This window comes from Lonchura striata, chromosome 2 (assembly GCF_050655825.1).
Source record: "Lonchura striata isolate lonStrDom1 chromosome 2, ASM5065582v1, whole genome shotgun sequence".
Classification (NCBI taxonomy): Eukaryota; Metazoa; Chordata; class Aves; order Passeriformes; family Estrildidae; genus Lonchura; species Lonchura striata.
Genome location: NC_140704.1, coordinates 30,081,314 through 30,096,873, shown reverse-complemented (window position 1 = coordinate 30,096,873; position 15,560 = coordinate 30,081,314). Strand labels below are relative to the sequence as shown.

The 15,560-nt window shown below is 34.6% G+C and overlaps 1 protein-coding gene across 5 annotated transcripts in view; it reads left to right on the top strand.

The window, feature by feature from the left end:
- The window catches only part of SNX13 (sorting nexin 13), a 64,922-nt gene extending 49,792 nt beyond the window's left edge, over positions 1 to 15,130 (top strand). For 2 of the 5 annotated variants that reach the window (XM_031503845.3, XM_085567707.1), the window contains 9 exons: positions 718 to 890; positions 3,334 to 3,441; positions 4,146 to 4,256; positions 5,562 to 5,723; positions 6,905 to 6,976; positions 7,842 to 7,987; positions 9,776 to 9,844; positions 10,962 to 11,074; positions 11,548 to 15,130. In XM_031503845.3, the coding sequence (XP_031359705.3) occupies positions 718 to 890; positions 3,334 to 3,441; positions 4,146 to 4,256; positions 5,562 to 5,723; positions 6,905 to 6,976; positions 7,842 to 7,987; positions 9,776 to 9,844; positions 10,962 to 11,074; positions 11,548 to 11,795 (1,202 nt within the window). In that variant the 3' untranslated portion in view covers positions 11,796 to 15,130. Of the gene's footprint in view, positions 1 to 717; positions 891 to 3,333; positions 3,442 to 4,145; positions 4,257 to 5,561; positions 5,724 to 6,904; positions 6,977 to 7,841; positions 7,988 to 9,775; positions 9,845 to 10,944; positions 11,075 to 11,547 lie in introns of all 5 variants that reach the window. The other 3 variants (XR_014951587.1, XM_031503846.3, XM_085567703.1) reach the window with 3 other exon arrangements.
- Positions 15,131 to 15,560: the final 430 nt, after the last annotated feature.

Sequence of the window (15,560 nt, the reverse complement as noted above, 5' to 3'; positions counted from 1 at the left end):
ACAAACTGTACTGGGAAAATTCTGTAAGGGAGGAAGTCCAAGAAGACTTAAATATTTAACGGAGATCAAAAAGATTTTGCTTGTATTTCAGATAGCTATATGTGTTCTTTTTATTTATGAATTGACTTTTCCATACAATGTGTGTGTGCACATGCAGAGAATGCATTATATATATGTATACATGTCTGTATATATAGTTAACTAAAATAGCATGGGAAGTGATTTTTATCCTAGAGTTAGTAACAAACTGCTGAGTTAATAACAGGCTACTGATGCCAACAGCAAAACTGAATGCTTGCAGCTTGCAAGCATTTCTGATGGGCAGACTTTTGCAATGTGATTAGACTACTTTTCAAACTGGAATTTCTTCTGGTTTCACAGTTGTCTTTCACCCCTCCTTGAGTTCTTTAGGTTAAAATAATTTTAAGTTCTATTTACTATTTAAAAGTTGAATTTTTTTTTGTTTGCTTATGTTTTGCATGTCATTGAAGCCTGTCTAGCTTTAAAGCTGCTTAATCTCTATTTAAGTTTATGTAGTAAGTTTTGGAGGGTACCATACAGTGTTTAAGTTCAAGGGATAGTTTAGTCTTCTGCTTGCATGTCCATTTTTATCTTTCAAGTCTGTCATTTCAGACATTTCTTCACTTCACATTTGTGTCCTTTCGTCTTCCTTCTTTCTGTTTGTTCCTTTTTTATTTTTGTTTTTAAAACTGCTAGTCTATGCTGACTCTGACCCATATGCTGTGGCAGGAGTGTGTAATGACCACGGCAAGACATATGCCCTGTACGCCATCACTGTCCACAGGCGAAATGCAAACAGTGAGGAGATGTGGAAGACATACCGGCGCTACAGCGACTTCCATGACTTTCACATGAGGATCACTGAGCAGGTAACCAATCCCATGAAAATCTTTATAGGTGCACTTTCCTGTAGTTTCAGAACTGATGACTATATGATTGCTCTTTGAAAAAGAAATGGAACTTAGAAAGTCTCCCCCCCTCTTCCCATACAGCTTAATTTTACTTTAAATCTTTGTATGGAAGTGCTGTTGGTCTCTGAGAGAGTTAGTTATATTTGTCAGAGATTAAGAAATAAAAGCTGAGGTGGGGAAATAGGTATTTAGGTTTTAAGTGAATGTTAAGAACTGGTGGGGTTGCAAGAGGGAGAGCTGGTAGCAGTTCACTATACTACTAGCAATCTGCCTTTTACTGCTATACTAGTATTCTCAGACTATTAATCCTCCTAAAATGAGAGAAGGAAGGAAGAAATAGAGCGTTGTAATTCACCAACTGGTACAAAGTAGAACCTACTGACATGAAAAAAGCATGTAAACATGGTGCTTTTAAAAGGAGACTGAAGTGCTTTTAAACCAAGCCTTTGCGGAAGTCAGATTTGACTGCATAACCTTTGAACTTAGAAGTGTCAGTTTATATCCTTTTACCCTGTTAATAATTGAAAGTCATAGAGAACAAATTCTGTGCAGGTAAGTTAGCATTTTAAAGTTACAGCGATAATAAAAATTGAAAAGGCTTTATTAAAAAAGCAAACATGTTGAATATTTGGATTAATTATAAATTAAGTCCAACTTTCCGTTGAATTTCTGATGGTCTTAGTGTGCTGTCAATAAGTTTAAAATACTAATTTTTGTACTCCTTCAAATTGATTTTCTTAAATTAATTCAGTCTTTTGAAGAATCCTGGATCTTAGAGTGAATTAACATTCTGCTCGTATGGGACAATAATTTAAAACTAACATAACTTCAAATGAGTAGAAATAAATGGCAATAGCAAAGATGTTCAAAATATGAAAGTTCAACATTTATGGTTACTAAGTCTGATTGAATTTACAGAGACTAGAAATGTTAACCTAGAGCACTAAGATTGCAAAAAGTAAACAGATTTCTGTGATTCACTATGGCGGCATCTCAGATGTTCAACAGTTTTGCTTACTCTTGGCAAGAAAATAGACATTCTTGCTGTCTTGTGTGCTTGTCTAATACATCTAAGACACTTTTATTGACATGTTAAGGGTAAAAGTTAGAATAATTGATTTAAAATTAGTAAAAAGGTCCAGGACTGTTTTTCAGAGAAAATAGATAGCTGATCCAAAATGGAATTGAAGGAGTTCAAAGCAGTTGAAAGTATCTGAGGATTTTTCCTTAGAGCACTGAATAGATTCACACCAGTTCCTTTAGTCAGTCATGTAATAAATGCCATTTGAAGTAAATACCTATATTTAAAATAGAGGCTATTAGTTGCTTATATTACTTCTGGTTTGATATAAGAGTCCAGATGAAAACCAGACCATCTTCTGTTCAGTTATTTTTCCATATGACCTACTTGCAAGGGAATGGGATTTCTAAAGTTGTAAAGAACTGTTCAGGTGCTTTCTGCAGACCATACATTTTATGAGTTTCGTGGCCTTGCAAAGTTTAATGATGCAAGAAGAGATCTTGCAGGGACAGAATGGAATCCATATCTTTAAATCTGTAATGTGGTGGTCTTTTCTAAAGAGGAAAAGGATGCAACCTGTTTCCAGATTGTTTCTTAAAGCCTAGAATACTGTATGTTTCTGTCTTTACCACCTTAAGGATACTATTTACAGGAAGTCTGGATTCTGTATGGGAATAGTCCTGATTCTTCAAGTTTTGTTCCTGTCACTTTTTAATTTTTTGTGCATTTCACCAGATTTATTCAGCCTTAAGTGCTAGGGCCTCATCTTTCCTTTCTCCTTCCCTGGGACTGCCATTCTTCCTGCAAAACTAGATCAGAGTACATGTCATCCATGTACAGAGTCAAAGAGTACAGTGCCAATCATTGTCATTACTTGGAGAAAAGGCACAGATCATGCATGACTTACAGAGCAAGCTGAGATAACCTGTGTGTAAACTGGGTGCTGCCATCTCTTCAGGGAGAAAAACTTAATCATTTCCTTAATAGGCTTGGTCAGGATAGGAGAGGAAAGAGATTTTAGAAAGATTTACAAGTTCTCTTGAAAATGTTTTCTCTTTGTGTTGTGTTATAAAATAATAATAATGATAGATTTTGAGCCTAAGCCTTTTGCACACTCTATTGGTTTGTATTTCAAAAGTGTACTTCAAAAGAGAGTTTCACAAGAAATTAATTTTTACCTGTGACAGTCTCCTGGGAATGCAATTTTTATTGACAGCATACCTTCTTGTTTGGCTTCTCCAAGAATTCTGAGTTCCAGGCATGATGCAAATTCTTTTTGTCAGGTGTTAGATGATACATAAGAATAGGTGAATAGAATGTCCTTATATGAAGACTTGAAATTCTTGAAAACAGAAAAAATAATCTTCTGGTTTTTTCTAGTTTGAAAACCTTGCAAATATACTAAAACTTCCTGGCAAAAAAACATTTAACAATATGGACAGAGAGTTTCTGGAGAAGAGGAAAAAGGATTTAAATGCTTATTTGCAGGTAAGCTGTTACTGAGGTTTTTTAAGCTCTGTGCTTGGAATTATTTTTTCAGAGGTAGTGTGCCTTTGTGGTTTTTTCTTTGTAAAAACAAAAAAAGCTGTGTTGGTACACAAAACTAAATAATATATCATAATTACTTGATACTGTCTCATAAGTTTGCATTTTCTTTGGTATTTTGGTTTATTCTTAGCCAGTTCTGTCACTGCTTTTCTGAGCTGATGAGGTTCCAGATATGTTGGTTTTGAGCTTTATGCCATTGACCTTCCCCCGCTGACATGTTTGTGGTCACTTTCTCTTGTGCTGCTGTGTAAGGATTTCTGTGGCACTCGAGCAGTGTAGCAAACCACACGGTTCAGATAAGGCTTGTATCAGCCCAAACAAAAAAAGATCTTTCTTCATCGGGATTTTCGAGTCATTTAGCACTAAAATATGTTAACTAAGTCAATGAACATGTTAACAGTAAATAATGAAGATGAGTTAAAACACTGTGAAATGACAGTTTGATGATAAATGTATATATTTTTCTGTGAGATGCTATAATTACCATAGTGGTTAAAATTATGGCAGCTACTAAGAAGCCCATTGTTTCCATCTTGAGACTGCTGTAATGTTGGAATAAAATTCAGGAATGAAAACATGTGATGTTTTTGATTGTATCTTGTTAATTATGTATTAAAAGATCTTTTATAAAATATTTTATTCAGCTCTTGTTAAATCCTGAGATGATGAAAGCTTCTCCAGCTTTAGCCCATTATGTGTATGACTTCCTGGAGAATAAAGCCTATAGCAAAGGGAAGGGGGATTTTGCACGGAAGGTAAGAATGTTTTGTTCAGTCAAGGGAACTTTAGAGTATTCATTCATGCAATGATTGCATTAAACAGATGCGTTGAACTGATATTAAGGAGCTATGCAGCACTTTGAAAACATCTTGCAAATGAGTTGCTTTAAAACTCAGTGGCAATGTATCTGAGGACATAAAGAACTAAAAAAATTGCCATTTTTATAATAGGTTAATCTGTTTGTATGACATGAAAATAAAATTTTGAAATTGGACCCAGTTAATTGCGCTGAAACTTCTCTACTAGTCTAAAAGTGTTTTTCTTGCAAGTTGCTTTCTGTCAGATATCTGTAATATTTTTTTTTTATAGTTTTATTCCTTCTGATTTCTTGTTTCAGTTCTTTACTCTGTATCTTCTACTATTACCATGCTTTCCACTCTCTGGCCCAAAACACGATATGCATTTCCCTTCAAAAGCCCCTGTTATGTATTTAGGTGTAACCATCCAGAGTCATTGGTCAAATTCAGAGCTCTGGACTCTGCATCCTTTTTCTTAAGCTGCCAGAACTGTCTTCAGACAAGTGGCTCTTTGTTCAGTTGACCAGTTTGTGTGAGCATCTGCTTTGCAAATGCAGCTATTTCTAAAGTTTAAGCAATTTAGATACAAAAAGCATTTACAGCTCTATTGTCACCTCAAGTTACTGTCCTGCCTATATTCTTTAAATAATTAACAGTGAAATAGTTAAATATTTATCAAGGTTTCTATAATGACTAAGATGTGTTTTCCAGCTTACAAGATTCTTTATAAGCATAACTTTTTAAAGGGCATCACTCTGGTATTTGTGCTTCTGTTCGGACTGAATTCAGAGTATATACTGGAAGAAAAATTGTAACAGTTTCTATGAAACTACTTTTTGTTTTTAATTATACTTGCCATGATACATACTATTCCAGCTCTATTTAGAAGAGGCATGTTGCAAAGATGAAGAGTTGAAAGCAGAATTGGAACATCTGGATGTAGAAAGCTTGGAAGGGAGAATTGGTATTGAATGGAGAAGAAAAGGAAAATAAGCTAAGAAAAGCCAAGGGATAGGAAATGGAAATGACTCAGGAAAACATCTGTTGAAAGATGTAAATAGCTGCAGTAGGGCCGTAACAAATGAGAAATATAAATGGAAGTAAAATTAAAACTGTATTCTGCATTCTGTAATGAAGTTAAGTAATTTGAGTTGTACGAACAACTATTATGTTATTGTACGCTATGCCATGCTTCTCATAGTGTATTAATATGCTGGTGTCCTCTTAGATTATACAATTCTGGTTAAACATCTTCCCCTTCAGATGGACACGTTTGTAAATCCACTGCGTAACTCTATGAGAAATGTATCAAATGCAGTCAAGTCTATCCCTGACAGCCTGGCAGAGGGAATGACTAAAATGTCAGACAACATGGGTAAAATGTCAGAGAGATTGGGACAAGACATAAAGCAATCATTTTTCAAGGTAAGAAAGTACTGGTGGTTAATACATACTAATAAATCAACTGAAGAGTCACTATTGACTCACTGAAACTAATGTTACATAGGAGAGTCAAGTCTTTAAACAGAAGATCAATCTGGTTTGTACCTGCAGCTTTTTAATAAGGTTCAGCAGTGATTTTACTGCAAAAATTGAGGTCTTCACAATTAAGTAATGTGTTTTATGATGGCATCTACAGACTGTTACAGTTCTCCACTTAATTCAGTGAAGTAACTTGAGAAGAACATGAGATTCCTGGCTTATTTTAACTAACCATTCTCAATCAGCTAATTTCCTGCATCTGCTGTTTTTGTTAGGGAAAAAAACCTGTATATTTTGAAACTTAAAATAAAGACATAGCCTCTTTTCTGCTTATTCCTTGCTGAATTCTGGTTTAAATTAACTTTTTTTCTGTCTTTCCTGCCATCTTCCCTCGTCTCTTACATTCATAAAATATAATACTTTAGAGGTGAGAAATGGTAGTAGCATGATATGCAATTTGGAAGTCCTATGAAAATAGTTGTGTTCAGAACATGTTAATCTTCCCTTTGTTTCTCTGGTCTTCCTCTTCCTGTATGTAGCTGTAAGATCTGTGGTTTGCACAACCAAAACAGTTATATATGGCAGATGTAGAATAGCAACAGAGATGGGAGAATTAACCCTTAAATCATGAAAGGGAATAATAAATTAGGACCCAGGAGGATATGTGAGTTTTTTTAATTACTTGTAGGGTAAAATTACTGTCTTTGGACTTCATCATTGCTAGTAACTTTCCTGGTGTGTGACTTGCAATATAATTGCAGTTGTACTTGCTGGGAAACCCATAATCAGGCAACAGTCAAGATCAGCACGAAATATCAAAAGAAATCTCAGTCTCATAATAGTTTTTAGGTGTTTTTGAGTTGAAGCACTAGGCACTTGATAAATTAGATGTGGATTGTCTTAAAGGTGTTAATAATTTTGGTAGCTATACGAAAATGTATACAGACTTGATTATTAGTTTTGAAGGGTGAAAGAGCTGCTGTGTATATATTAGCTTGCAGTTACTTTTGACCAAATGTTGTTGTTTTATATTTTCATAACCAAACTGCTTATGACATTTTTTCTCATTTATTCATACTCTAAAGTATTTTTTGCTTTCATTAACATCGCGTTTTTTATTGTAGGTGCCACCTCTGATGCAGAAAACCTATTCAGATCCTGACCATTGCCGTGTTGCAGCACCAATTGATGACAATGTGAGTCTGATATTTGTCCTTTCAAAGCTGACACCTCTAAAAGCAAACAAATGGTTACTTATTCTGCACTGAGCTACACTTTTATTGTTTTCTGACACTATACCAGGCACTTCAAAACAGTTCCAAACTTTTTAAAAATAAATTTGCATACTTCATTTTAAAATTAACATTTTTCCTAGCACTGGAATGGTTTGTACAACATTGGAATAACTGTGAAGAATGCATGTACTACTGTTTCTGTGTTTTATGGCTGGGGGTTTTGTTTTTTGATTTTTTTTTTCTTCTCCCTCCAACATGTTTTTCGTAGGCCAATCTGTGTAACATTATCTACTAAAAAAGTAAAATTATTATCCTTTTTTTAGTCTCCAAGCATTAAAGCACAGGATAGTTAAGCAGGTTCCAATGATGTCTAAATAAAAAGCAGTTAATTTCAGTGAAATGTCACTGTTTCTAGTGTCTGTAAGAAAATGGTGTCCAAGAAAAGATCCTTCCTGAGTTTTTGTGTAAGGCAGTTGGAAGCAGAGCAACCAGGAAGAGGTGAGGGATGAGGTCTCTCTTTAGGACATACTTAAATGTATTAATTTTATGCAACTTCTGTAATAACTGCTGACTTTTGAAATAGTGGTTACTTCTTGTCATATTTTAAAAATTTGGTGTATCTGGTTTTATATTTAACTTTCAGTTCTTTGCTACTAATGTTGTTGCAGATTTAGGGAAGATTTCATATTACAGTAAAATACAGAGTGAAGTGTTTGTCATTGTTGTGCTTATACTGAAGTATTTGACAGATGAATTAGCTCCTGAAACTGTAGCTTTCTTGAACTGAAATAAAAGTTTACTGTTTATTCTTTTACTTGGTGGTCAGGTGGATGACAATATACCACTGAGAGTAATGCTGCTACTTATGGATGAAGTCTTTGATTTGAAGGAGAGAAATCAGTGGTTAAGAAGAAATATAAAAAATCTGCTTCAGCAACTTATTAGAGCAACATATGGTGACACAATTAATAGGTACTGCTTTTCTTATTTAGAGCAATCATGTGAGTGACACTGTATAGTATCTGTCTATACATCCTTCCTGGTAATACTAAATTATTGTGCTTTAAATCTGCATGCATTTCTCCTTGGAGGAAATCAATAAACTGAGTGCAAACGTGGTGTAAAATGGACATAAACACAAAACATTATTGAAAGAAAAATTACAGTAAATCTTAACATGCCAAAGATCTTACAAAAGAGCTTTCACATGTAAGAGTTCATGTTTCTGTGAATGTAACTTAATATTTATGATTTTTGCCCTGTTTTATCACTATGCCTGTTTTATTATTTTTTTTTATTATTTATATTATTTATTAGTATTATAATTTCTGCACTATTTCTGCTTACATTTCTTTCATGCTAGAAATTATATACTAGTGCTTTCAAATTATGTGAACTATACTGAGTTGCTGTGTTAAGTTTTTGCTCTCCCACTTAAAAGATGGAAGTGGGAAAGAAAAGGGACTCCTAGGAGGTGTGTTTTGGCCACTCCATGTTCTTTGTACTTCACATGAACACTTACTCATGCAAATGCAAAGCTAATTAATAGTGTTAATTAAGTAATGTTTCTTGCCTTCAGCTTAAAAATACACAGTTTCCAGGTTTGCCTTCTAATAATTTGTTTCTGAAATGTGAGCAAATATAAACAACAAATTCTAGTTGCACAACAAATTGTAGTACTGCATTGTTACTTTCAATTTAGTCCTGTGAATCAAAAACTTAATTTCTAGATGGTGAGAAATCGCTTCCTATTACTTTTTTTCAGGACATTCCTCACTGTGTCATTTCATTTTACCCTTCACAATTATATTTGTGATGTTTTCATCATTACTGTTAAACATACAGAGTTGTGGTAGCTGTAATGAGGTAACTATGTTGTAAAATAGCATAGGGACTTCTCAATTTTATGGCCAGTTGAAAACTCTTTTGAGAACTGTACTTCCAAGAACATGCTGCCCTCTTGAACAACTCTGAATACTTTTTGCTGTTTCCAGATTGTAGTATAAGCAGCAGTTTCTGCACAGGCTGCTGCTTCCTTATTGCAGAGATGGCTGTAGTGTATTTCTAGTTTGCTTCTGCATTTAGAGCCATTTCAGATGCTCATGGCCATAGCTTGTCCTGGCAAGTTCTTGGGATTTAATAGCATTCTGCAGAATAATAATCTTTTTCTGTTTCTTAGAAAACTAAATTCAAATTTTGGTTAGGGAAACAGTCCTGGGATTGTGGCAATACACAGATGTATGTATCATTTTTGTAAGCATCCTAGATTTGGATATAGAGCTTTGTGTATGGGTTGGTGAATGAAGGCCTGATCAATTATCAGTCTGTATCTCCTGTTAAGGAGTGTGAAGTAACTGAACACATTGCAGCAAGTATTTTGAGATTCTGAGTAGGTCCTTTACTTACAGAAACAGAACTTAAGAGTACTCCTTGAAGAGCATGAAGAGGAGTAGTCTACAAGCAAGCCAGTTATCTAATGCTGACAGAAGATGCAACAGCAGCTTTGCAGCCAACTTCATTATCACATTATCTCTTTCTCCAAAGAGAAAAAAGCTTTAGCTTTAGGGAGTGATCAGTGAACTTAGATTTCTATCTTGAGAATCAGTGTTTGCCTTCCTATTGTGCAGTACTATAGAACCTACTTACAGAGTTGGAAAAAGTTTATTATGCTTTGTTTTCCCTAGAATGCTCATTAAAATGCTTCACTTGTGAGTTTTCTGCTTTAAAAATTAAACAAGAGACTTGTTGCTTTGATTTTAGAAAAATAGTTGATCATGTTGATTGGATGACATCTCCTGAGCAAGTAGCAGATGCAGTGAAACGCTTCAGGTATGTCTTTTTATCACAGGTGTTAAATACAAAGCACTCACCAGTTGATGTCTAATATGTCTTACTTTCCCTCTTACATGAGGAAATTATTATTCTCCAGAATATAGCTGGATCATACACTGCTTTTTAGATGTTAAGTGAGAGAAAGCAATTTTCATATGGAAAAGAGTATTTTTAAGTTTTCTCCTCTACCTTAAAAACTTGTCACCCAGTCTAGAAGAGCTAGGGTACAGGTATACTTATAAATTTCATAATTTATCACTGTAGTAATATAATGTCTTGTTTGCCTTGATGAAGGCATGTACGTGCCTTGTTTTTAAAGGCAAGCAATTAGTGCTGGAAGAGCCCTAGCTCTGAGATATTGTTTCACTTTGGATAGATATAATGGAACTGAAGTCTGAATTTGAAACTGTCAATTTCCTAAAAGTTTTAATGGCATCTACATTGGTGTTGAGAAAGTGTTACCTGCTTTTTTTCTTTCCATATAGTTTGGGTTTTTTTCTGTTGGGGTGGAAGTCAAACTAGTGTCATGTATTCTTCAAAAGGTCATACTTTACAAGTGTACTGTTATTCTTTGATTAAACTGTAAGAATACCTAACTTTTTATTCAGAAAAAAAAATCATCTTTCACTGAGGAAGAATAGCTTATTAGAGGCATTTCTTTTGCATTGGACTTTCTGCTACACTGAAGCTATTTCTTCTCAGCTTAAGCTTGTTAAAATGCTAACTGCTAGTTTCAAAATTTTGTTGGAGCAATTGGAGTCTCAGTAGCAATAAAGCCTGGTAAAAGCAAGGCATAGGTCTGTTTTATGTAAGAACTATGTGGTATTTGAGGAGTTTTGATTTGCATTATTTTATTAAAACTTCATTTCTTCTAATTCTGTACTAAAAAAGTATCTGTTAGCTACTGGTAGGTTGAGCATAGTGTACTACTTGCTTTTGATTTCTTTATCCTCTTCATCATTCTTCATTTTTTTTCCTCTTCTGATATTTGAAGTTGTGTTGTGTGCAAATTATTTTCTTGTATTTATTTTATGAGATAGCCTTGAGAAATTTAAAAGAGCTTTTCACTTGATAAAATATTAATGTATTTTTGACAGATTTGCTTTTGTTGCAGAGACGCTTTTTGGCCCAATGGCATTTTAGCAGAAACTGTTCCACGGAGGGACAAAGCTATTAGAATGAGAACAAGAGTGGCAGGGAAAACCAAATTGCTGGAGGTAATGCCAGGTAAGTGAGTCTGGGATTAAAGCCTCATAATCCATATGGATACATTGTTACTGAAACTGATGTCAGTATTCTTGCTGATTGTTTTAAGTACTGCAGAGAAACCTTGATATATGAACAGTATTTAAATAAAAAGGTTTCTAATTATTAAAGTATTGGACATTTTCACATGTAATGTCAGTAATTCTCTTAGAGCCACCCCAGCATTAAGTTTCTAGAGGATTAAGTTGTGCCTGAAATGGGTATATTCCAAACCAGTACTATTTCTTGCAAATATGATTCCCACATGTATAGGGTAAGAGTGAAGTAATGCTTTCTTCTGTAAGAGAACTTTTGGTTTAGTCATGTTGTGTAGAGTCACTGTTACCTTGAATTTCAGGCTGCGTAGTTTGAAAGACTTAATATTTAGTTTAAGTCTGTTGTTAACATGATAGTAGAATTTAGCTTAAACTTCTGTGGGACTTCTCTTTTTGTAGATGAACTGAAGCACATCATAGGTGCTGAGACTACACGGAAAGGCATTCTTCGGGTCTTCGAAATGTTCCAGCATAGTCAGCTGAATAAGAGAATGGTGTATGTGTTTCTGGAGAGATTCCTAGAAACCTTATTTCCACAAAATAAGTTCCCTGAGTTGTTCCACAAACTGCATTCAAGGTCAAAGCAAATGCAGAGATATAAGCAGAGACTACACTCTACTCAAGCGCCTTCCTTACAGAAAAGGTGACACTTCAAATCCATTAAGCTGGTGTTTGTTTGTCCAGGATTAATTACTTGGGCAGATTCTCTGGGGCTTCAAACTCACATGCCGTCATTTCTGCACCAGTCTTCTAGTGTCACATATTAGATTATTAATGCATCTGTAAGACCTGTGGATCTTCTCATCTTCACTTGTAGTTCAACCACGACCAGAATGGTTTGTGTGTCTTAAATGATTTGGTGCGTCTTCATACAACATAGGGAAGAGAACTGGCCCAGTATATCAGAATGCCCATCCCTTCCGTTCCTGAGTCAATGTTTTGCCAGCAATGCAAAGAGCCAGACTGTTCAAGTAAAGCACAACTATGGTGATACAATTGAAGAAAAGAGTATTTTGGCACTGGGAGATAGTGCAATGTGTGAGAAATGGAATTGTTCAGCGTTACAAGTGTTGAGGCCTGTAGGGCTGTTGTAACATTCCTGTAAAGGCTGAATTAACCAGAAAAGCAGTCTGTGGAATTACTATAACCTAATGGTTGATAGGAGCAGGGAGAAAAAGCTATAGCCCCATCATAAAAGTACATTTATTGAGTAAAAGTGGAGGTAAGGTGGCTTTTATGCCATATTTGCATCATCTTTCATATTTTGAAAATTAAACTAACCTTATATCTAATGGGGGTTTTAGTAAAAGCAGAGGTGCAGTAGAAACAAACCCTTTATTTTGATTATTCTGTAGTGTTTAAGGGCCATATGCTGCTCTTACAGCACCTGGCATACATTTTGCATGTAACTTCAGTGGAGAAGAAGCATCATATTTATGTTCAATTGGTCTATTGGAACATAAGTCAAGTTGGTAGTTGTAGAAAGAAAGGAATATATGTTTCAAAGAGGATAGATATTATGTTAGAAGATGAGGAAATTGCACTAAGGCACAGTTTAGACACAACTTCCCACTAAAATCTGGAGCATTTTTGGGATGTGAAAGAACTATGTCCTACCTAATTGAAAGATTCCGTACCTTTTAGTGTGTATGCCTCATATGGAAAAATGCTAGAATTACTTGGTTCCTCACAGGTAAAAGATTTCATTAGTCATATGCAAACACTTGGAAATTTCTGAATGCATCTCAGTGTATATATGAAAATAAAAAGGAAATAAAACTACAATATTTTTTTAAATAATTTTTTTATTTTTTGCATAGTGTAAAATTTTAATAAAAATTTGACATCAAGGCCCCACATCCATCTGTTTAGTTTCATGGAAGAAGTTCTGTCCAAGTAAAAATACAGTAACATTTGAATAATCCTGTTTGGCCACAGCATATCTCAGTTTGTGTTTTCTTTTTCATAGTCCCCAACTGTTTGAGCACTGCTATCTTGAGTGAATAGAAGGTAATCTTTTAGAGTCCCTTTTATTTCTGAACACTAAACACAGGGTAAAATACAGTTATGGATCAAGGATCCCTGGATCCTTGTTGTAATTTGTGTCTTAATGGGAGCAAATGGTCCTTTCATGCAAGAGAGAAACATAGACCTTTGATGAAAGCGTTCTGAGACAAGATAGAAGGCTCTCAAAGGACCTCGTTAAATTGACTGACACTTCTATATAGATATTTTTTCTCATGGACTCTATTAATGAAATGTAGCCTTTTATCATACTCCTTAATGATGATCATATTGTACCATTAACATTCTCATACAGTATGCATGGGCTCAAGTGCACTTGTTTTTTTCTTTATTGCAGAACTAAATGCTGTAAATTAAATCCCTTTCTTTTGTAATCCCTAGGAAGATAACTTGATAAATATAGAAGAACCCCTCTCCCTTCCTCTCTGCAGGTTCTGTGGAAGTGTGATGGTTAAATGCTTTTGAATTTAACAAAATTCTTGAGTTCTGTGTGAAGTAATCAACATAGCCAGCTCCTATTGTTTACATGCCTGTATCTTCCTCTGTGAGGGTGCTCACGCATAACTGATATCTGACTGATGAAAGATCATTCAGCAGTTGTTCTTGGTGATACAGTAAATATCTCATTAATCCTACCAAATCTAATTTGTCTTTTAAGTCACTGAATTTGTTAAGCAGTATGAAAGTGGGAAGTTCAAATACTGTTTTGTCAAATCTGTGGAACCTTTTATCTATCTGTAGGTACTATGAAAAATTCCAACAAGATAGTGGTAATATACAAAATTGGCTTTTTTTTTTTTTTTTTTTTTTTTTACTTTTTGGTTATCTGGTACATTTCTGTGCAAAAAAAATAATATCTCTAGGAATGTGAACTAAACATAATACACCATACTTATTAGTCATTTTACTTAATTTATTGCATATACCTATACACACATTTATATACGCATGTGTGCATACGTATATATGTATTGGAGTTTTATCTTCTGTATTTAATTACAGAATGTGGCTTTCTAATTCAGTGGTGCCTGTTGGCTGGCAAGAACCCTCAGAAATGAGTACTTTTTGTTAGAGCGAGTGTGTATGTATCTTTGTTTAAAAGGTTTTCCTGTCGACAATTTGAAGTACCCAGGCTGTCAACCCATGCAGCCTATTATCCTAGGAAGTCTCCAAAACTGAATGTTAATATACAGCACTTCAGTGTCTGGGTATATCTTCTGGCCTTTAGGTGCTGTGACTGGCCGCTGAAAATTGTGCCACTGTCAAGAAATGCACTTGTTTTAGCCTTAATTATTTTTAAGATAAAATGAGCAATTGAATTTTCATTTGGTTCATCCGCAAGCTTGTGCTGCTGGTGTTTGCTAGAATTAAACAGTTAATTTTAAGTGCTACCAGAATGTGTACCAAAATGAAACTATATAAATTCCACAATCTAAATTTTAATTCTGTGCAATATTTTCATTTAATGCATGTGTATTTGAATAGCTGTAAAATAAATGAATTTTTAATGTTTTGAAGTCTAAGTTAAAAATGTCTTCTCAGGTGAACAATTCTACATTCTGTTGTTACTTTAGTTTATTTAAGGACTTGTTTTAAAAGTCTTACTTGTTACTCCTTTGTTAATTCCTTTGTTCTCAATGATCCTTGCTCTCGTGAGCAAAGCTCATGTATTACAAGGGAAGAATCTGAAGAATACATCTCATAAACTCATAAAGCTGTTATAAATTACTTGTGCATATCATTGTACAGTAAGTGTCAGCTGTGTGCCTAATTGTTCTATTGATGCTTTTCCCCTCCCCTCCCCTCCTCTCGTTTCTGTAACAAAGAATGAACATGAAATGGGCTGCCATGGTCACTTCTGCTGAATGGCAGAGGACTCTGAATTTTTTTTGGAGTTTGCATTTATGTTCTGTCCAATAGAAAGCTAAAAAATTACACTAATAAAGTATTAACAGGATTAGTATGAGTCTCCATTTTTTTTTTCAAACAACTTCCTCACTAGCAGGTACGAAAGGTCACTAAAGATAAAACTTACTGTCTAAATAAAACAACCATTCTTTGAGTTTTTAAATGTTTTATAAACTGAGTTTACTTCTTAACAAATTAATCTCTACATTCATTTTTGATCAGTGTTTGCAGAGAGTAGTGTATTTTAAAAAGAAGCAGAAACAATGGGATTGTATGATGTAAGAGGGGTTTATGTTGCAGGTTTTTTAAATCTTCAGCTCTTTCCCCCGGGTTTATTTTTGCAGCAGCTGGGTCTACCATGGGATCACAATTATTACCCTTGATATGTTTATTCCAGCTGTTTCACATTCATCAAAAAGATGTCCTGAGCTAGAGAGATGTTGGTTCTTTGACCCCTGAGTAAAGTGTTTACCACTTTT